Here is a 22,599-nt window from a genome sequence, read left to right as displayed (position 1 = left end):
TGACCTCTCACAGCTTCCAGTTCTTCTCAAATGAGGAAGCTCTGCTGGTTAAACTGTCTCCCTTCTGTTCTAAAAAGCTCCAGTTCACATTGCCTTTGAATGTTTCAATCTTCTATTGTTTACTCATGGGTCATTCTCAGCAGGTAACATTCAGCACCTCTGCTCCTCCTGCTTCTAGCCAAGCAAAGACAGTCAGTCATACCAGCAGTGTGGGGATCAGAGAGAGCAAACAGCCTGGTTCTCCAGACCGGCTTTTCAGAGTAAAGGCCCAGTGTACTCAGGGGACATGGTGAGGCAGGAGAGAGCAAGAATGTTACTACCAAGTCCTGGAGGGAGACTTGGCTGCACAAGCCTTGGGATGGTGAGGGATGAGGCTGGGTCTTGCCCCCACCCCGCCTCCCAGATTCCTCAAAGGAAGGTTTAGGGGCTTTAGGAGGAAATGTTAGTCATACACTGTTAGGTAGGAGCAAATGGATCTCGAAGGTTAGTTAAGTCCAGCCTCCCACCAAAAAGTCTCTCTTCTCTAATTTCCAAGAGACAGCCCTTAGCATGAGAATGTGGCTGAGAAGGGGGCAGAGCAAGAAATGGTCAACCAGAGATGTGAGCGAGGAAGAAGCTCAAAACCAAAGGGCAGGTGGATGTCAGTCCTGTGTTTAATGAGAAGCAGGGCCAGAGGCAGGCAAGGAGATCAGTGCCTGAAAAAGCAGCAGGCCCGAGGATTAGAACCCTGCCTTCTTCCTCTTGGCTGGCTGAACTCAGCGTCTTGTGTGCTAACAGAGGTAAAGGATGGACGGGATGGGGTTGGGGGATTGGTTGGAAGAGAGGCGTGTGTGTGTGCAAACCTCTGAGTAGCTGTGCAGAAGAGACAGGCCAAGGTGAGCTTTCTGAAGGCCCAGGAAGTAGGGGAGAACAGAAACCCTCAGACTGCCCCAGGGGAGGGTGTGCCTCCTGCAAGGCTTTAGTCTAGGCTGGGTAAGGTGTGGTGGAGGTGCAGCCCGCAGTTAAGAGCCTTCCTAATTCCTTTCAACTTTCATGAGGCCTTGAGATTCTAGAAAGCCCATCAGATTGGACTGGGTAGAAACTTCAAGTATAATCTTCAGAAGAGAGACAGACAGAGAAGGAGGGGGAAAAAAGCCCACACACAATTGTACTTTTTTTATATAGAATTTGTACAATATATTTCTCTTCATTTGCATATTTTACCCACAACTTAACATCCTTTTTACAGGCTGAACTCAGCTGATATAATCGAAATTCTTTCTTCCAACCAAATAGGAAAAATTCAAAATCGTAAACCCGTAAGAAAACAAATTAAAAACGATGATGAAAATAAGTCACTCCTCTCATTAGGAACAGTGTCTGTTTGTACAATATATATGATTTGGAACAGAATTTCTTTATAGATTAGGCACATGTTTCCACAACACCTTTATTCCTGCCATTTTTATCTCATTCCAGGCAGTCTTGCCTCCTAAGAAGGATCAAAGGGATGTTCATCTTGATGGAAATCTGTTCTTTCAGATACTGCTGGTACCTGTTGGGGACCAGGAGTTGAGGGAGCCACCAGCCTCTCTAGGGCCAGGGGAGCAGGGCCTGGCTCAGCAACGCCACCCAGTGGCTAGCAGCAGAAGCAGGATGGGATGCAGGCATGCCAAGCCAGGCCCGGCCCTGACAGGAGGGAGCAGCAGCTGTGTGCAAAGGGAAAACTTAGGCTTGTTTTATGAAAACTGAAGTACAGAGATACCAGAATAGCAAGAGTGGGGTATAGAAAGAAGCTATAAGGAGTCCAGTATTTATTTACAATTTATCTTCCTGATGGGAGGATGGGGAATATAGCTGGCAGCAACCACCACGTGGGCTGTGACACCTGCCCTGTCTGTGTGTCCCCGCTTTACTCAGTCAGTCCAAGGTATGGAAGGCTGTGGGTGACTCAGTGAGATTAAGCAGTGAGTTGCATCATCTCCACATCTATCTTCTAGGGAGTCTATCAGTGAGACTGAACCCACGGTAGGTACCTCTTGTTCTCTGGCTCCATTCCTCACTGCAAATCCTACTTGGATCTGGGTGCTATGGAACCTGGGGCCTTCTCTGGGGGTGCAGGCAGAGCAAAAGATGAGAAAGGAGTTTCTACCAAGCTGGCAGCGCCTGTCTACTCACATCCCAACACCATGGGTGACCAGGGCCAGGCCTGGGACCTTGTTGACATTAGGGCAATAGGCCTCAAGACACCAAGTTTGAGGACCTGTCCCATTTGTTTCTGTCTCCTTTGAATTTTCCCTTCCACAATGACTCTACATGTAGCTGGGACTTGGCTATAATTCTAGGGCTGCAGAAGGTCTTTATAGCTTGGCCTCCTGACCCAGAAGGGAAAAGTGCTCTTGCAGTAAGATCCTCCTGGGACCTGCTATCTTGGGCCCCCCAATCCAGATGCCTGCGGAGCCTACAGAGAGGGCTTCAGAGGCCATGGCAGTGCTGACCTACTCAACTTGGCCCTGACTGTAATGAGACTTCCTTGGGTTTGGCCCTTTGTGGTGGGACATGCTGAGGCCCAGCTATCTGCCCTTAAATGGCCTCAGGCATTCTTCACGCCCACAGGTCTCACTGAGGCTGGTACACACAAAGCCCACGTGCCAATCCAGCTTCACACTCCAGAGCGTGGCTTTGGAAAGAGGATAATAATCAGCACTTCAGGGCAAGACTACAACCATAAAAAGAAAAATGGAAACAGCATTCATTAGAACAAATGTAGTTATTGCTAGATAAGTGACAGCCAAGTAACCACGCAGAGTCCCAGAGGCTAATGCAATGGATTACTGTGACCATGGAGCAGAAATAAAATCATCGTGTATTTTTTGTTTGTTTGTTTTACTTCTAAAATAAGATATCCTCTGATAACACTGCAAGTCTTTTTAGGTACAGAAGCTAGAGTAATCCTCAAGTTCTGCTACTTTCACACAAGCCATTTCGTCCTCCTGAATGATCGTTCCACTGGTCATTCCCTTGAGGCCCTCTCAAGGGAGTCAGTGTGGTTCTGTTCTAAAAACATGAGGTGGAAACTGAAATATGTTAAAACAACATAAAAAAATGCGAATGTGCTGGGAGCCAGTGCATGAGCAGATGCACTCGGGTGGCCTGTTGGCAGTTCCCAAGGGCACTTGTTCTCACTGAGGGTTTCTCTGGGACGGCTGTGGCTAGGGAGCTGGCACAGCACCCAGTTCCATACTGAATGCTGGGGACCAGGTGGTGGCAGGTAGGTTCTCACCAGTTTTGAGTTGGATTTTCCAGTCTCAGGAAGCAAAAGCAAGAGAGGAGCTCCCAGGCCCAGCGCTGCTGCTGGAGGCCTTGCTGAGAAAGGCAGCTCTGTGCAGACTTATCTTCACCTGAAGGTCAAGTGCAGGCAGTTCCAGCTCAACTGAGACAGAACCTTTTCTAAGCAGGCTGCTTCCAGGTCTTCCCAGGGCTACGGCTTCCTTAGAGAGACTCTGAAGAAGACTGGTCACTGAACAGCTTTCTCAAGGGCCTCCTGCCAGCCCTTTCTGAATAATTTTGCACTGCTTTGCTTATTCTTACATGCTATCTTATGTGCAGGTGTCTAACCTGCAACATGGGAAGTTCTTGGAGACGTGGCTGCTTGGCATTCTAATCAGAGCAGAAGTGAGAGCTCAAGGAGAGCCGGGCACTAATGCCACAGGAATTTTCCTGAATGAGTTTAGGTATCTGCTCTAAAATCCCTGTGGACAGATTAGCTGGTTCCATGCTTGCCACACCAAGAGCTAACACTCAACATTCCAGAGGTGAGTTGCCTTGTTTGGGTAGTTGATGGCCAGGCTGATGGCAGCAATGTTCTGCAGAGCCTGTGGAGAGAGAGAGTCATCACCAATGTTAAGAATCCTTTTCTTGTTCATTCATTAGCAGGAGAGGAAGAGGTGGCAGGCAGGGAGAAGAGGCAGAGCACTGGTCCAGCAAAATGGATGGGCTGTGGGGAGGGTCAGAAGACAGGACACAGGGACAGGCAAGAGGGAGGAGCCCACAGGAATATGTGATGTTGAGCTTTCAGTGCCAAAATGGTCAAATCTCAAAATTTCGTTGTGTGTCATACAACCAGGGATGGTGGCAGTGCTGGTAGGCATCTGTTAGGAGGGGAAGGAGTTTTTACTCTGCCTACAGGTCTCTAGAGAATTCACACAAACTTCTCTGTAGTTGATGGGGTAGGGGTAGGGGTAGGGGGATTACAGCTTATAAGCAGACATCTAAACTTTTCTCATAGGACAAAGGGTTCACGGAGAAAACCTGGTAGGAACAGAGTACAGAGCTCTGGCTGGGAGTCCCCGCTGGATGTCCACTTAAGTGTGACCCTGGGTAAATCTCTCCCTTCTCTGAGCTTCAGTGCCCCCATCTGTCTACTGCGGAGGCTGGATCACATGCTCTATGATATTCAAAGAATCTGTGAGCCTGAGATTCTCAAAATGGAATCAAGGGCCTGGGGAGTTCCCCAGACCCTTTCAGGGACTCTGCATAGTAAAAACTATTTTCACAATAATACTAAGACCTTATTTTGCCTTTTTCACTTTCATACTCTCATGAGTATACTGTGAAGTTTTCCAGAGGCTAATGTGTGATATTATAAAAACTGAATACAGAAGCAGACATGCGACTTCAGCTGTCTTCTGTTAAGGTAGACATTAGAGATCTGCAAAAATGAAACACAATGCTACCCTTCTCAGTAATTATTCTGTTTTGAAAAATACAGTTGATTTTAGAAAACATGTTACTCAGGTTGGCATAAAATGAGTTTTTATTTTTAAAAATGAATTGATAAATGTTTTAATTTCTTGTTTTAATTTATAAATTTAAAATTAATTTCAAATTTAATGGTATATTTCAATATATATAATACACATAAATAAAAGCCTTTTGGGTCCTCCATAATTTAAAAGATTAAAGGGGTCCTGAGACCAAACAGCTGTCAGAAGAGTTCTCCTACCAGGGCAGAAACTTACATCCAAAAAGATCTGAAATCTAACTCTGTGGAAACTTCGGGGATCGGTCAAACTGTAAATTTAAGGCATTGGTTGTTTTGGTTTAAAAATCACAAATTCTTGCTAGTGTCTTCTGACTCCACAGTTTAATATGAATGACATTGATAAATGGGGCTCAATTGCTCTCTGACACCAGAAGGAAGCGACTAAACTGGAACAGAGCTCCATGTAAACCCTGGGTAGCTTCTGTACTCATGCCACAAGCACAGAGGCTCTTTTCCTGGCCACTGTGATAGGGACAGCCTGCCACAGGAAGGCAGCCAGCTAGCTCCACGGGGAGGGAGAGTACCTGTGCTGCGCAGCGGAGAAGGTGGTCGTCGGTGGTTAAGGCCAGCAGGTAATCCTGCAGCAAGCCGAGCTCCTGTGGAGAGAGCATGGGCGCAGCATTAACAGACCACCTAGGAGCTACCCACCTCACGACCACAGAAGCCTCAAGTGGGTAATAGGTGCTTGGTCCACCCGGCACCTCAAGCTACCACCTCACTCGAGAGCTGTGGAAGGAGAGGAACTGGGAGGAGCCAGTTGCTTGGTTCCAGGGGCTCTGCCCTGACTTACCCACAGAGTGACGGGGCAGGGGACCACCCTCTTTGGGTCAGTTTTCTCATGTATAAAATGAGGGGGATAAGCTCAAGAGCTTTGAAAAGTCCTTTCATTTCTCATGTTCAATGATCCTATTGTGCTGAGGGCAGGAAGAACAGAAGAAGAAGAAAGAACCCATCCGTTTTATTTTCTGAAACTCGCTGCTGTCAAGGGCTGATCCAAGGTAGTTTTCCCCTTGGCTTCAGGCCTGACAAAATAAGCAATCTCTGTGCTGTCCTGGGATTCCCCAGGCTGGGGAGGTGATGGTCTCAGACTGTAGGCCATGCTTGCAGGTCTGCTGAGTCCCCAAGCACACATACCCCAGGGCTCAGAATGGAGCTGTGATCTGAGACCTGCTCTCCTGCCCTGGGCAGCAGAGGGAATGAAACCACCTGGAGGTGCTGTGCCCTGGCCCAGCACCCTGGGGTGAGAGGCAGGACAGGGCCCTCACCTGGGCGCGGTTCTCCGTGACGAAGAAGAGCTCGGTGAGGGCACGGTGCAGGGGGAGGAGGATGCCAGGCTGTGTCACGTCCTCAAACAGGCTGTACTCCATGTGAGTGAAAAGCTGCCAGAGGGGCTTTAACAGCGCAAGGTCACAGAGGTCACTGTGGGAAAAGGGAGTGGGTTTACTGAGGACCATGCCATGTCAGATAGATAGTACGTAACAGAAAGTGTAGCTCTGAATCTGCCCCCACATCTAGTAAAGTCATTATAAGATAGTCCCACTCACCCACCGCCAAAAAACAACCAAAACTATTCACCGCCAGCAAAAAAGTAAAAGGGCAGAACTTAAAACTTCAAAACAGGACTCCAAGGAAACAGGAGATCCCGAAGCACATTCAGGTACATCAACTGCACATCTTTAAAAATGGGTGTTATGTCTAACCAATGTACTGTATACTTGAAACTAATAAAGTAAAATTTAAAAAAATGGGTGTTATGAAGAATTTTCAATGACAGTGGAAAAATATCAAGTTAAATGTTAAGTGAAAAAAGTAACATAAAACTATATACAAAATGAAATTTAAAAAAACAGCATATACGGTATTGTGCAACTACATTAAAAACAACAGTAAACAAACATATAAAAATATTATGTTGTTTCTGTCAGTTTTCTAGATTTTCTATAATGCTCATTACTTTAATAATCAAAAAAACAAAAACAAAAAACAATTTAAAAGATGACAACCATTGTTATGATTTTAGGCTCATAAAACACAAGAAATATACTTGTAAGGTTGCTCAGGCCAGAAATCTTTCTATGTAGAACAGAATTCTTTTCAATGGACAGACCCATTGAGAGATCACATTAATGTTTTTTTCACTCAGAGGGAGGTTGTGCTTTAATTCCAGTTCAACACTCTTCAGAGGAGAAAAATTATGAAATAAATAATATTCTGGGACTTACTACATTATTTTATACATTTATAATTTTAAATTTTGCTTTTTCTCCTTAATGTATGACTTTAAAAAGAATTCTGCACATTTAAGTGTAATCTTGGCGCCAATGGCTTTCTCCCAGAGGAATAAGTCTTTATAAAATAAACCAATGGGAAAATTTGGATTGATTTAGAGACAGCTTTACAGCTGAGTCTTCAGGAAAGCACTTAGAGTATGAAGAAAAACATACCCACAGGGTTCATGCTTGTGGCAGTTCTGCCTGCCATCCTTCCCCTGGGGGATGCCTTTCCTCTCTGCACCCTCCAGTCTCAACTCCTGGAACCTAAGGGGTGTAAAAGTGTCCCTAATGGAAGCGAAGTCGGCGATGGCCAGCAAACTGCAGGAACATTCACAATGCAGCCAGGAAGGGCCCTCCAATCTGAAGACAGTGGAGCTATGACATGTTTCATACACATCACTCAACCAGAAGCTGCTCTCAAAAAAAATGAACTAAGCCCTATGGGCTAAGTTACCCCTGCTGTTTGCATGTGAAGACACAGTGGCAACAGCTATCATGCTCAGGTTTCCTTCTCTACCTCCCTTCTGCCAGCCCAAATGTAGACTGATTACACGTGTTGTCATTTTTTTCCCCTGACCTGGAGAGTGCTTTCTTTTTAGATAACAGCTCCATGTTATGTGAGAAGACAACTGGTTACTTCGAATATCATCACTCCACTCTGACTAGCTTTCTGGGTGTCTATGTGCCTTAAAAATGCCAGAAAGGGATAGGGACACTAAACTCCTAACAGGTGGGGGCCTGAGCAAGGAGGGTAGAGACTAAGTGTATGAATGATGTATGTGTATGGGCACAATTACTACAACCTTGCCTCTGAGATAAGGAACAAGACAATTATGTCTTCAAACCCCACTTCTGTTCAGCACTCTGATGGAGGTCCTGACTAGTATAAAAAGGCAAAAACAGTGGCTAAGGATTGAGAAGAAAAAATAAAACTCATTTGTAGATAACATGACTGTACACTGAATAATCTACAGATAAACTCTTAGAATTAACAAAGCAAGCAAGGTTACCAGATGCAAGGGCAATACACAAAAATTAATTATATACCGGCAGAAACAATTAAAAATAAAAAATTTAAAATACAAATTACAATACCATCGAAAGCAATAAAATCTATGAATAAATCTAACAAAATATTGTACAAGCCCTTTAATAAGAAAACTACAAAACATTATTAAGGTCTAAGCAATGGAGGATTGTGGTTTAGAGGATACAATATATAATGGTTGTGAATTAGAGGATTCAATATTCTAAAGATCTTGGTTCCTCTCAAATTGATCTAAAACTTTAACCAAAATCCCATCAGGTGAGAAGGATGTGTGTGCATGCATGTAGGTTTTGTATAGAAATAAACAAACTAATCAGGAACAAGTCAAGGATGCCCATTCTTGCCACTTTTATTCAACACAGCACTAGAAGTCCTAGCCAAAGCAATTAGGCAAGAAAGAGAGATAAATACATCTAAATTAGAAAAGAAGAAGTAAAATGGTCTCTGTTTGCAGATGACATTATATATAGAAAACCCTAAAGACTTCACCAAAAAAAACTGTTAGAACTAATAAATTCAGTAAGTTACAGGATACAAAATCAATACAGAAAAATCAGCTGCATGTCTATACACTAATAATGAACTATTGGTAAGAGAAATTAAGAAAACAATTTCTTTTACAATGAGATCAAAAAGAATAACATACTTAGGAATAAATTTAACAAAGGAGGTGAAAGATCTACACACTGAAAACTACAAAACACTGGTGAAAGAAATTGAAGACACCAATAAATGCAAAAATATCTTGTGTTCATGGATTGGAAGAATTAATATTGTTAAAATGTTATACTACTTAAAGCAATCTACAGATTCAATGTAATCCCTATCAAAATTTTAATTGCATTTTTCACAGACATAGAAAAAACAATTCTAAAATTCATATGGAATTACAAATGACCCCAAATACCCAAAGCAATCTTGAAACAGAAGAACAAAGCTGGAAGTATCACACGTCCTGATTTTAAACTATATTACAAAGCTACAGTAATCAAAACAGTATGGTACTGGCATAAAACAGACATACAGATCAATGGAACAGAATAGAGTGCCCAGAAATAAACCTATGCATATTTGGTCAGTTAATTTTTGACACGATGCTAAGAATATGCAATGAGGAAAAGACAGTCTCTTCAATAAGTGGTATTGGGAAAACTAGGTATCTACATATAAAACAATGAAACTGAACCCCCTGGAGACGTACAAGGACCAGCACAGCAGCAAGGAGGAGGAGGAGGAGGAGGAAGGGGAAAGTGAGAACATATGGATAAAATGGATGAAAAACTTGAATATAAGATCCGAAACTGTGAAATACCTGGAAAATATAGAGGTAAGCTCCCCAACATTGGTCTTGACAATGATTTTTAGATTTGACACCAAAAGCAAAAATACACAAGTGGGAATACATCAAACTAAAAAGCTTCTGTACAGCAAAGGAAATCATCAAAAAAATGAAAATGCAACGTACTGAATAGGAGAAAATATTTTGTAAACCACATAGCAAATAAGAGGTTAATATTCAAAATATATAAGAAACTCATACAACTCAATAACGAAAAACCAAATAACCCAATTAAAAATTGGGCAAAGGATCTGAATAGACATTTTTTTCCAAAGAAGGCATACAAATGGCCAACAGTTAAATGAAAAGGTGCTCAACATCACTAATCGTGAAGGAAATGCAAATAAAAAACACAATGAGATATCACCTCACAGCTATTATCAAAAAATAAGAGAAAACAAATGCTGGAGAAGATATGGAGAAGAGTGAATCCTTGTGCACTGTTAGCGGGAATGTAAATTAGTGCAGGCAATATGGAAAACAGTATAGAGGTTCTGCAAGAAATTAAAAATAGAACTATCATATGATCCAGCAATCCCATGTCTGGTATATAGCCAAAGGAAATAAAATTATCTTAAAGAGATATCTGTACTCCCATGTTTATTGCAGCATTATTTCAAAAAAGCCAAGGTATGGAAACAACCTAAGTGCCTGTTGATGGATGAATGAAGAAAATATAGTGTGTGCGTGTGTGTACACACACATTGGAACATTAGTCAGCCACGAGAAAGATGGAAATTCTGCCATTTCTTACAACATGGATGAACCTGGAGGGCATTTGCTAAGTGAATAAGCTGGACGGAAAGACAACTACTGCATAGTATTACTTATATATGAAATCTAAAAAAAAAAAAAAAAAAGTCAAACTCATAGAAACAGAGAGTAGAATGGTGGCTGCCAGGGGCTGGGGTGGGGGGAAAATGGGGAGAGATTGGTAAAAGGGTACAAAATTTCAGTTATAAGATATATAAGGTCCGAGGATCTAATACATAACATAGTGATTATAGTTGATAATAGTGTACAATACCGTACTATATAACAGAAATTTGCTGCAAAACTAATCTCAGTAAGAAAGAAGAAATGTCACACACATAAAAGGTAACAATGTTAGGTGACAGATGTATTAATTAACTTGATGGTGGGGATCCTTTCATAATGTATACATATATCAAATCATCACATTTTATACTTTAACTATATTACAATCTTGTCAGTTATACCTCAATAAAGTTGGAAAAAAAAACTAATTCCAAAATTTATATAGACATGTAGGATCAAAAATAGCCAAGACAATCTTGAAGATGAAGAACTAAGCTGAAGGAAATATACTACCAGATATGTAAATTTGTTATAAAGCTGCAAGATTTAAGACAGTGTGGTACTGGCACAAAGATAACCAAAATGACCAATGGAACAAAAAGACCTGACACAGATCCACACCTATATGGATGCTTTCTTTGTGACAAAGAAGGCATTGGAGTGTGGTAAGGGAAAAGATGGTCCTTATAATCAAGTAGAGACCCACGTGAGAAAAAAACTAATCTTGTCCCCTACACTTTATATCATTCACTAAAATTCATTCGACTTGGATTATAGATCTAAATGTGAAAGAAAAAACAATTAAGCTCCTAGAAGATAATGTAGGAGATATCATTATAACCCCAAGGTCAAGTAAGGCAAAAATGCCCTAAATAGGACAACAAAAGCACTACCATGAAGGAAATGATGAACTGAAAGACATTAAAATTAGAAACTTCTTTTCATCTAAGATACCACTAAAAGAGTAAAATGGCAAGCCACAGAATGGGAGGAGATAGTCACAATGCACATATCCAGCGAGAGACTCATATTCAGAAGGCAGTGTACCTGTGGGAGCAGCATTGCACAATCCTCAGAAGTAGGTGGATGGCTTTTAATCGCTGATGACCAGTCTGGCGACAGGCCACACCCACCAGCCATTCCCAAATTTTGGCCAACGGGAGATGGGGCACAACTCTTTCTTCTGATAACATCTGCTTCAAAATCTCGAATCCTGGCCAACCCCACAAAACACAAATATTAAAAAAATATACACAGCTTAAGTTTTAATAGGATGAAACAACTATGATTATTTAAATTTTGCCTGAAATTATGCCTTTTGTAAAAGCAACATAGGAATAACATTTTCAATTTTTCCTTTTTTGCAAAAATACCCTAGCAAATTCTAAGAGAACAAGTGTCTTTTTAAGTTCCTGACAAATGGCTCTTGCATCTGGCCTTTCAGGTTTATACCTAACCAACGATAGCAGATTCAAGAGTGACCCATATGGGATTCGTGAGACAAATTTCTGGAAGTCTTAGAGAAAAGTACTTGCTTTAATTTTAACAAATATTAATGACATAATGGCACTTACACCCAAAGAGTGTCCCTGGCAGGAAGATCATGCAAATGGAAAGAGCAGAGAACTCACCTGTCTGGAATCGCCCCAGGTGCCCAGCTGTCACAGTGAATCTATAGCCCCACTCGGTGTTGCTCATGTCAGAGGTGAAGCGGTAATACAGAGTATCTCCTGGATCACACAAGAATCAAAGACAAGTCAGAATACTGCAGTAACAGGGAATGGCAAGTAAGGTGTTTCTAATGAAATATATTAAACCCCGTTTTAAATCTTCCAACAGTTTCCCTTCTCAGTATTAAGTTTAAATACTTCAATTTAAGAGTCTATATAACCAATATTTATTTACTACCTGGAAGCTCAAAGTCTTTCCATTTCTGTTGAGACCCACTGAAATTGTGTCGATCCTGCTGAAAATCACTGCTGCTGGACATGGCTAATTCATCACAGCCTTCTTCTGTATTGCACTGAGAATCAAATTTGATTGAGAGGTAGATTGCACCAGGAATGTGAACTTTATCCTAGGGAGGGGAAACGAGAATATTTCTGTCATTACTGGTCACTGGATAGTTACTGAGAGCTTTCCTTATTCCAAGTCCTGCAATTAAAGCTGGGAATGTGGCTACAGCCATGCCACCTTGAACAAGCCCAATCCTGTCTGATCTCGGAAGCTAAGCAGGGTCAGGCCTGGTTAGTACTTGGATGAGAGACCATGTAGGAAGACCAGGTGCTATAGATGTAAAAAATAAAAAAATAAGAGATTGTAAACTGACAAGGTCCTTGCAATCTGTGACGTCAACCAAGGGTTGCCTCACCTAAAAATAAATAAATAGATAGATAGATTGATTGATTAATTAATTAAATTAAATAAAGCTGGGAACGTAAGAGTAAGTCACAGCCCTGCCCTCCAGGAGCTCTCAGTCTAGCTGGGATGGGAACACATACATAGGCTGCAAATACCATAAGAAGGACACTTTTACAGACTGGGGCACGGCAGACAGGCTTCACTTGAAGAAGGTGGAGAGGGCAGATAAGAGTCCCAGTAAAGGGACGTTCAGGTTGTTATGAAGAATGAGGAGGACAGGAGTCTGTCATGGAGGACAGAACAGCAGAAGACAAGGTGAGAGGGGATGTGACCATACGGATATATTTTAGGCAAAAGGAATAGCTCTGGCAAGTCTGACATGTTTAGGGAACACCAAGGAGTTTGCTGTGTCTGGGATAAAGGGTGAACTTTGTGAGCATATATACTTGGTTGGTGGGAACAGGGGTGACATGTGACCCTGGAGAGGCAGCCAGGGACAAAAGTGAAAGCCCGGTATGCTAAAATACAGTGTTTAGATTTTGTCTGGACAGCAGGGGGAGTCCTGGAAAAGTTGTAAGAAAGAGAAAGCCTTAGGTTTGTGCTGTGCAAAGATTACTCTGACAGCTGGTGTGGAGCAAGGCCAGGGCTGGGGCAAGGCCAGCAGTGGGGAGTGAGGAGGCCAGAGAAGGGGAGGTGCATCAGGGTGGTGGAGAAGATAAGGTGATCTGCTCTGAGGTAGAACTTGGTAGCTCATTAGATGTGTCAGATGGGGCTGAGGGAGTGGGGATGGAAACTAAGAACATAGGGAGAGAAGAGGTTTAGAAAGAAAAGAGAAGGTTTACACTTTTGCAAAACAAAATCTCGGCCGAGAAACAACCAAGTTCTAGAAGAGTTTCTCTATTATCACCACTGTTGCTATAGGGTGCTGGCCATTCAGAAGCTTATGGCTTGCCAGCTCCAACATTTTGAAAAGGGCTAAAAAAATGCAAATGGCATTAAGCCAGTGAAAACAATAGACTACCTACTCCTGCCTCATTCAAACTCTTACCTCTTCCTGTTTAGGTACAAAGTTAAGGATGGAAAAGGTGGGGCTTTTCAGTTCTGAGTAATTATTCAAAGGGGTGGGAGTCTCCAAGGTGTGTCTTGTCATCAGAGACAGAAAGAGTGCAGGTTGAACCCACATCTACGCACTCAGACTCATAACCTCCAAGGAGGTTGCTGCAGGAAAAGGAAACTCTCCTCCAAGGCCAAGTTTTCTCTTAAAACAAGGCCAGGAGAAGACAAGACCTGGTTGTACAGAATCCCGGGCTTCAGGGAGGCAGACTGCAGCTTAGACTATGGAAGCACTTTCTTGGCCAGGGTTGTCTGGAGGAGAAAGAGCTGCTGTGGGAGTTGATGAGATTCTTGCTATTTAGCAACCCTGTGGGTACTGCCAGCCACGTGCCCTGAGGCTGGGCGAGCCTGGCTCATACCTCAAAGTTGGTGTTGTTGTTATATGGGTGTTTCGACTCCCTCACTTGCACTTCCATTCCTGGCTCCTCCATGAACTGGCAGGCAGCCAGGGCCATGGTCCCCAGCATGTTCTCTCGGCAGCCTTGGAGTACCTTCTGCAGGATCTGGCGGGACACAAGGCAGGGAACGTCAGGGCCTGCCAGTGTCAGGGCCACAGAGCTGCTCCATTAGGAAGAAGGGAGAGTCTACTTTAACCCGAAGGGGCTGGGCCATGACCTTACCCCGCCCAAGCCACCCCACCAGCAGGCTCTCACTGGAACAGCCCTCTGATATAAATGAGGGTGCTGCAGTCCTTTTAGAGAAATACCACTTTGGGGAGGTCTGAAAGAACCAACCAGAGATGAGAGTGACCCCTGAAGAGTCAAGCCTAGCAGGGGGATAGATGTACAAACAATTGCAGCACAACGAGATAAATACCCAGAGTGAAGTGCAGAATTAGCTGCTCCATGGGGGCAAGAACAGGGGAAGGACATGCTCAAGAGAGAGACTAGCAGGGGCAAAATTGCTCCCTTTTGTTATTTCCAAGTGAGAAATATGGCTACAGCAAACTTGCCAGCATCTCCAAGGCTGTGAGGTTGGGAAAGGATCTAGGGGACTTAAAAATCAGTGGTGTTCTTAGATAAGCAAATTGAGGACTAGAGGATAAATTCACTCATGTACTGCATATGTGTGTGGGGAGGGGCGAGAGTGGGTGAGGGCAGATAGCGTGTGAGGGTAGCAAGGGGAGAGGGATGAAGAAGAAGGTAGCACAATTTTGGCTACTTGGAAACTGGGAAGATGGTGACAAAACTTTCTAGTTCAGCTGGAGACAGTGCCTGGATGGAGCTCCTAGGTTCTAGACCAGGTTGTTTTCTGCTATGTGGGTCCTTTAGTTTGATATGGCAGGAGGTAGAAGAGCAGCTTCTAGACCTGTGAAGGTTTGCTAACCCAGCACTACTTTAAAAGACCAAGTTGAAGACTTAATTTAAAAACAAAACAAAACAAAATGGCCTCTACCTGTTAATTTGTAACTTAAATTAGAGCATTGGACTTAAGACTGACTGTACAGACCCTGGTGAGCCCCCATGTCTGCCACTCAGAAGCTAGGAACCTTGGAGAAGCCTCCTGGTTTGATTTCTTCACTGATAAAACTCCCCCAGGTCGCAACATAACACAGGTGTAAGTGCTGAAAGAGTGTCTGACTTGGGGTAGATATTCTAGAAATGATGAAAACAGAAGACACAAACTTTCCTGGAAGGCTTCCTGTATTGTGGGAAGAAACTATCGGAGTGATAATTAATCCTAACCCCTGGGCTTCACACTAAGTTAGACCCTAGGATACACAAGAAAAGCCAGGCTAGCAGGAGAGTTAGACTTGTAACTGTGAAAACAAACAGGGAAAACTGTAAAGGCAGGTTTCATTGATCATTATTTCAAACACTCTCTGAGCACCATGTCTGTCCCAGGCTGTCGACTCAGCTGTAGGCTAGTACTTGGGAGAGTTCAACAGTGACTGTGCCCTGCCTGTGTTGCATTGCACCTGTGGGGAGTCATAGAGCCACACAGGTAACCTCACTCCAGGAGGGCACTCGCTAGAGGAAGCCTGTTCAAACACTAGGATGGGCGGTCAGGAGAGGACAGAGGAAGAACGAGTGCGGTGAATGCCCGGTTTGGTCTGCTTAATTACCTTCTCCCACTGGTGCTTTTCTTCCAGCTGCATGAACATATCCAAAATGTAGGTCATGTGGGCTGGGCCACTGAGCTCCAAGATGTCTTCACTCACTGGCACGTGCCAGGGCCACTCAGCAAGCAAGGATGCAAGCACGTGGCGGGCATAGAGGACAGCTGTGGCCTCATTCACACGGAAAAGGTAGTCCCGGACCGCCCTCTTGCTCTTGCAGTTCAGCTCCTTGTGCAAGAGAGCGGCACTCTTGCTACGCCTCTGCTTGGCGTAGCTCTGCTGCAGTTCACTCTCCGTGCTGGAGATCAGCTTCTGGGTCACGGGGTTTGATTCAGCAGTGGCCTGGTCACAGCGTGCAGGCCGGGACTGCAAACCCAAAGACCACCATTACAACGGCATGCCCTTCTCACAATTAGGGATTTGGGGGTGGGGGTGGGGGATAGGGGGTGGAGTCAGGGACAGACATTGTATTTCCAAGGTGGAAGCAACATACCAAGCACGGTAAGATAATCATGTCTGTATCCACAGCCTTGGCACTCTGCTCATCCAGTCTCAGACTCCTACTGGGCTGCCACCTCTGAGCCAGAGTCCGTATCCTTTCATCTGTGGTGAGTTCATCGCCATCAAACCTGAAGAAAAGGAGTACAAAGCTGGGTACATGAGTTATAAATAGGCAAGAGTTTAACTTGTAATGAAACTTGTCAGAAATGTTGATCAGAATTATTTTCCTGTTATTTTGCAAGTACATTATTACTTTCCATATTTTGCAGACTAGATTCACAGTGTTTATTTATACATACACACAGATGCGCATGTATGTATGCCCTTATGGCAGAGAATGCAAACTGCCCCTTAGAATCCATTCTTCCTTTCTTTTAGAAACAAAGTTCTCTGAAGTTTTAGCAAGACACAGAATCACCGAACTAGAGACATAGATCTCAGTCCCCCTTGCCCCTAGATGCAGTGATGCAACCAGGTTCTTACCAACGAGAAGCCAATGAGGTAACGTGTGCCACTTCCAGAGCCCACCCTCAAACAACCGCACTAAGGATGCGCTCCTTTCTCTACCTTCCCCCTTTTCTCTGGGCTGGAACAGAGAGCCAGCCTGCACTACACAGATGAGAACAACACTCTTGGGGGCACAGGGTCACTTTGTGGAGCAGAGCTGCCCACCCACCCTAAACAGCTGCTTACATCTAGACTGTTTCATGAGAGGAAAATAAATCATATCTTCCTTGACACATGAGATTTCTGGGTTTCTTACTTATAGATGTGTAGACTGTGCCCTAACTGATGCAACCCTGCTTCATCTCATAAAGGATTTGAGGCAATATATTAGAAATACATATGGGAAAATAGAAATATAAAGTAAAAAATAAATATTAAATTGGGTATAAATTAGAATATGAAGTCAAAACTAGGATATGAGAATGGAGGAGATAAGTTGTAGTTTAGTGAAGTTCTACACAAATTTAAGAGCTGGGCCCAAGAACTACCTCTGAACTTCTTGGCCAAGAAAAAGAGAATACTATTAATTTTATAATAATTCTTGAAGGAAAAAAACATGAAAATAATGTGCAGTAGTTGAAAAACAAACAACACTTTTGACCAGGAGGTCCTGCTCTGCACTGTTCGCTCTCTGGGGTGACATAAGAGAGAAACTTTGGTGTCTGCCCCCATTTCTGCATCCATAGCAAATTTACTCTAAGAGGCAGATTGCCTCTTAAAACTTATAAAGTTTTTTCAAAAGGAACATACAACTCAAAGATGATCCATGCAATATAGCAGAGTCAGCTTTCATACTAAAAACCAGTTCTACGCCTGCTCCTTGGCCTTTTGGGAGTTTTTCTCTAGATCTTGTTAGCAGGAGGTAAACATAGCCCTGCCTTCATGTGTTCGCACACTCACTCCACTTCAACTGCATCTTAATGTCCCTTACCTCTTCTGAACCTCCAGGAAGAAAGAATCGGTCCTTTTCATTTGCAGTTCATATATGGCCCGGAGAATATGCAGAGGGGCATTGAGGGCATCATGAGCCATCTGAAGGCCGTGGGGGAAAAGTAAGAGAAAGACAATTTAACATGCTTCAACACATCATTGACAATCTGAACTCAAAACTGATAAAATAATTATTTTTCGAAAGTTACGAAAAGTTATAATTTAAGAACTTATATGCTTAAAGCATATAAAATGTTCAGCCCTGAAACATGGATTGTAAAATTTACATTACTATTTTAAATTCAAAGGAAATATAAAACATGCAAACACACAAAAAAATAGGCCAAGAAAATGCAATATTAATAGTCAATACTTACTCACTACATTGTATTCTCTGTTGCTGAGACTACACACTCAAGTCTGATAATCAGCACATAAATCTAAGTATACTGTACTTTCTTTTGATTTTTTTTAAAACTGCTTTTTGACATCCACCCCATACTGTTTACTTTTCGTATAGTTAGACCCTCAGAAGTCCAAGCCCTCACCCATTTTCATACCGCTCCAAGGAAGAGTGGATTATTCAAGGAAAGTAGGAGTATGTATGAGAAACTATGAGAGGGACTATCATTTGGGGGTTTATGGATGGGTCTGGAAATTACATGCGAAAATTTGCATGTATGTTTCAATGTATATTTTATGAGAGAAACAATCTAAAGCTTTTGGGTCCATGACCTAAAAATGTTAAGGGCTACTGTTTTGTAAGGGCTTTTCCATTCTTCTAGATCAGCTCTGCACAAGACAGATTGAGTCTTCAAGAATTCTCAGGACACCAGACTGAAGCATTTTCATGCGGAGCCTAAAACACAGTACAAACCAAAGAGAATCCATTCCTTACAGTCTCCTTCTGTCCACACTGTGTCCCAAGAACATACCAAGAAACATATTCTGGTGGGCTCATCCAGACTTTCGAGAGGGTCGAGCTTTTTTTGCTCCGGCTCACTCGGGCTGCTGACTGACCGTTCCACCTCCTCCTCTTGGTCCCCTCGCTCATCTAGCTCCAGGTCTCCATGCTCGGCCAAAGTGCTGATCTCTTTTTTTGAGGAGTATAGCATGATGGACAAAATCTATGTACGAAAGGAAATCAAGTAGGGCGGGAGAGTGAGTGTTTAGTGCGTGAGAAGATTACACAGATCTTTAACCTTCAAGGGATAGAAAATATTTGACCTAATTTTTTAAAAGATATCAGAATTCAAAAAAGAATGTAAAATTGGTGAAGAAATATGAAAATGTTCAATTGAAATTGTAATCAAAGAAATGCCAAGGGAACTTTGTGTTTATTAACTTAGCCCCTGATATCCTTTTAGAATGCATTTTGGTGAAATGTAAAGAGCTTTAAAAATGTTCATAGCCATTGATCCAGTAACTCATCTTTTAGAAAACAGGTAATAGGTTATATTCATGATATGATCAATGCAGCATTAATAATGGCAAAAAACTGAAATCTGCCTTCATGTATCATATGCCAGCATTAAAAATGTTGGTTATAAAAACTAGCAACTTAGTAAATAGTTATCATATGATCTTAATTGATTTGAATACTAAGCTCATTATACAATCTAAATACATATACAGATTAAAAAATAGAATAAGGAAATACACAAAACACTAATAATAGCTGTGTCTGGGAGTTGAAATTTAGAGTTTTTCTTTCTTTTCTGTTTTTCAAATTTTCTGCAGTGTGGTTCTATTATTTGAATAATAAAAAAAATTAATTTAAAATATTTCCCAAGAACAAGAGCTCTCCAAGTTATCCATTAATACGTTCCGGCATATTTTCCTACAACCTAACCAAATCCTCTTATGGCAACTGCGAGCTACTTCTCTGAGTTCTGTCTCTGTGGGACTGAGAATGGCTGGCTGACCCCCTCCATAGAGCAGCAGCCTTTCCTGGACCTGAAGATGGCACGTGGTACAGAAACCCCACAGGGAACCGCAGTAATTCTACTAAGAGCAACCTAAGGCCTACGGGGAATAGTAATAAAATGAGAATTATCAACTAACATCCTACATAAAATAAACATGTGAGGACATATTTAGACACTGATCTTAGCTCAAAAACACTTTAAAGAGAAATAATAATTCAAGGACACACTTTATTACCATGATATAATGGTCAAGCATGTGTTTCCATAAAATACTTCTCTTCCAATGTTCTTTGAACAAACATCAAATTCATTTTCCCTGACAGGGGAGGACAGGTGTCATAATCCCTATTTCCAAAAGGGAAGACAAATATGAGACAGTTTTAACAACTACACAGAATGAGAATGCACAGGGCAGAATCAGCTATAACTAACTGATGATTCTAACTCCCAGACCAGTAAATCTGCACCAGATAGCAGTAGCAGGAGCCACCTTCATCCCTTACTTCCAGGTCCCGGAGGAGCCACGTTTTACTGAAACCGGTCCCTTTGCTGCACTTTTTCACCAGCAGCTTCAGCAAATCAGTCTGAAGGAAGGTAGCATGGGTCTCTTCAAAACCATGAGCCTACAAACAGAAAAAGAATGATTTGCAACTGCCTCCGATTGAAGAAAGTAAAGATCACTTGGCAAAGGTAAGCCTCCTTCAGAGGTCAGTCTCAGCTAATAGTCCATTCACCCTCTGGTGAAAATTTCAGAGTTAGCAAGAAGGATGAAAGTCAGAACCTTAGCCATAACCAAAGTCTGTTCATTCACTCTCTAATTCATTTACTCGATAAATATTTCTGAAGACTAGTACATTCTATGTGCTAAGTATTATGCTAAGAACAGAGGTTTTTTTGTCCCTCTCCTGCTTTCTACCTTCCAAAAGCTTTTTACTGCTCTTAAGATTAAAATCTATAATCATGGCTAAAAAGGTCCTATAGCCGCCCTGCCTGCTTCTGTGGTCTCATCTCTGTCTTTTGCACTGTCCTGAAGCCTCGGAGGTGGGCTTTCTGCTCCCTGACAACAATGCCTGTTACTGGAGTTTGCTACTCTCCCAGCATGCAGCATTCTCCCTGTACTCTTTACCTATCATCTCAAATTTCACCTTTTCAGAAAGTCTTTTTCTGACTCACGGTAATTTTCCTTCCAGGTTCTTTGTCGTCTCTCTTGCAATTTAGATCGTAAGCTCCATGAGAGCAAGGAACTTCTTTCTAGTTCAAAACTACTCAGTTCCATTTGGCACTTGATGCTCAACAAAGATTTACAGAATGAAGGACTAAAAGACAGAAGTGGTTTCTGCCCTCAGGGAGTTTATAATGCAAACAACTAAAATCATAGCAGATTGTGATAAATGCTATGATAGCAACAAACAGTAGATGTATGATGTCGGTCCTAAAACTGCACATTCTCAGGGGTTGGGCCACAGCTGAAATGCTATCTAGTCTTTCCCTGGCTTCCTTGCCAGTGCTTCCAAAGTCAAGAAACAAACTTTTCAAATGAAATCCTTCTTTTATGGCTAGTTCTTTTAGGAAGATCATCCTAAAAGTGATCCCTTCCTCCCCATCCTTGCCCCTCAGATAGCAGAAGAATCATGTTTCCCAATAAGTCAAGGATTCTCATCTCCACACCAATTATCGTCCAGCTCTTTAACTTGTCTGCTTCCTCCCACCCCTACTGCAAACCTATTTGCTCGAAGATCCTGTAGGATGCTAGCCTTTATGTCTTCCCTTCATCTTATCCTGTGAACAACCAGACAGAGCTGTGGTTCAGAGAGAAGTGAGAAAACATTCAGTCCATTTTTCTTCTCATCTTTTAAGGTTATGTGCCCATTAGGCAGTAGTACCTGGTTCCATGAAACAGTACTGGAAAACTACAGCAAATCAACTATAGGGAATATTCTATTTCTCCTTTAAAGTTATCCTTGTGCAAGGCCCCAACTGTTTCTAAAAATAATCAAGATCCTATGGTTAACCATCCATCAAAATCAGATGGCATTTCCTCCTAATTCATGCCCTGCAGATGTTAAATCACAGCCAGATTCATTAGGAAATGGAAGAGGCTCACCATTACCTTCAGTGTTTTATATAATCCTTTGAGGGCCAGAGACAGGACCCAAGTTGCTTCCACTGCCTCAGGACAATGGCTGTCCATGCTGGTTTGCAGAAGGTGACTGGCAATAAAGGCAAAGTGCTGGGAGTATTGGCTCAGCTGGGCCTGAGAGTCACTGCATTCTTGTCCTCCTTTCTGGACCAGCTGGTAGTCCTTCACTGAAGAGTGATGTCATGCAGGAAAAGAAAGGCACCAAAAGTATAGTTAGTGCTTCCTGCAGCTAAGTTTCCTCCCCAATAATGTGCTTTACTGAAGCAAAAACTGTAGATCCTAAAAACACAAATCTCCCTGGCTTTAAACTTAGCCATTATATTTAAGGCCAGCTTGCAGGTGAGCACAAAAATAGTACTGGGCCACCTATCCACCAAGCAACCAAGAGAGGCAATTCACATTCCTACTACTTTGTACAAACAGGTTGTCCCCAAAGGAAGACAAAAGCTGTTAAAGGAAGTTCTTAAATACAGTACACATGAAATTCTTCCACTTCTTAAAAAGACTAAGAAAGAGGGAGAGGATTTGCTCTCCTACCTTAAACAACCAGAACACTGAAAATATATGAAACAATAGTTTTGGACATTGGGCAATACAAGACTATGATCCTCGAGAGAAGAGATATAAACCAAGTGAGCCCTCCAATACTGCTGGCTATCCAAAGATAATTTCCAGGCTGCAAAGCAGGGAATAAAAGTCCAAGCAGAGTCCAGCAGTCTCAAAGAACTGAGAAGACAGAGGTCAGTGTTCAGGGAAATTAAGGCGGCTAGAATTTAT

The 22,599-nt window shown here is 42.5% G+C and overlaps 1 protein-coding gene and 1 pseudogene across 1 annotated transcript in view; one reads left to right on the top strand and one right to left on the bottom strand.

The window, feature by feature from the left end:
- Positions 1-1,148: 1,148 nt before the first annotated feature.
- The window catches only part of ZZEF1 (zinc finger ZZ-type and EF-hand domain containing 1), a 108,254-nt gene continuing 86,803 nt past the window's right edge, over positions 1,149-22,599 (bottom strand). The window contains exons 43-55 of the mRNA XM_011360058.2: positions 21,793-21,989; positions 20,186-20,305; positions 18,690-18,881; positions 17,756-17,856; positions 16,310-16,445; positions 15,823-16,182; positions 14,117-14,260; positions 12,192-12,360; positions 11,915-12,013; positions 11,331-11,496; positions 6,070-6,223; positions 5,329-5,400; positions 1,149-3,854 (exon numbers count right to left, since the gene is read on the bottom strand). Coding sequence (XP_011358360.1) covers positions 3,774-3,854; positions 5,329-5,400; positions 6,070-6,223; positions 11,331-11,496; positions 11,915-12,013; positions 12,192-12,360; positions 14,117-14,260; positions 15,823-16,182; positions 16,310-16,445; positions 17,756-17,856; positions 18,690-18,881; positions 20,186-20,305; positions 21,793-21,989 — 1,991 coding nt within the window. The 3' untranslated portion in view covers positions 1,149-3,773. The remainder of the gene's footprint in view (positions 3,855-5,328; positions 5,401-6,069; positions 6,224-11,330; positions 11,497-11,914; positions 12,014-12,191; positions 12,361-14,116; positions 14,261-15,822; positions 16,183-16,309; positions 16,446-17,755; positions 17,857-18,689; positions 18,882-20,185; positions 20,306-21,792; positions 21,990-22,599) is intronic.
- LOC111739501 lies at positions 12,460-12,578 on the top strand (annotated as a pseudogene).

The sequence above is a fragment of the Pteropus vampyrus genome, unplaced genomic scaffold (genome assembly GCF_000151845.1).
Source record: "Pteropus vampyrus isolate Shadow unplaced genomic scaffold, Pvam_2.0 Scaffold50, whole genome shotgun sequence".
Lineage (NCBI taxonomy): Eukaryota > Metazoa > Chordata > Mammalia > Chiroptera > Pteropodidae > Pteropus > Pteropus vampyrus.
This window is presented reverse-complemented; position numbering and strand designations above follow the sequence as displayed.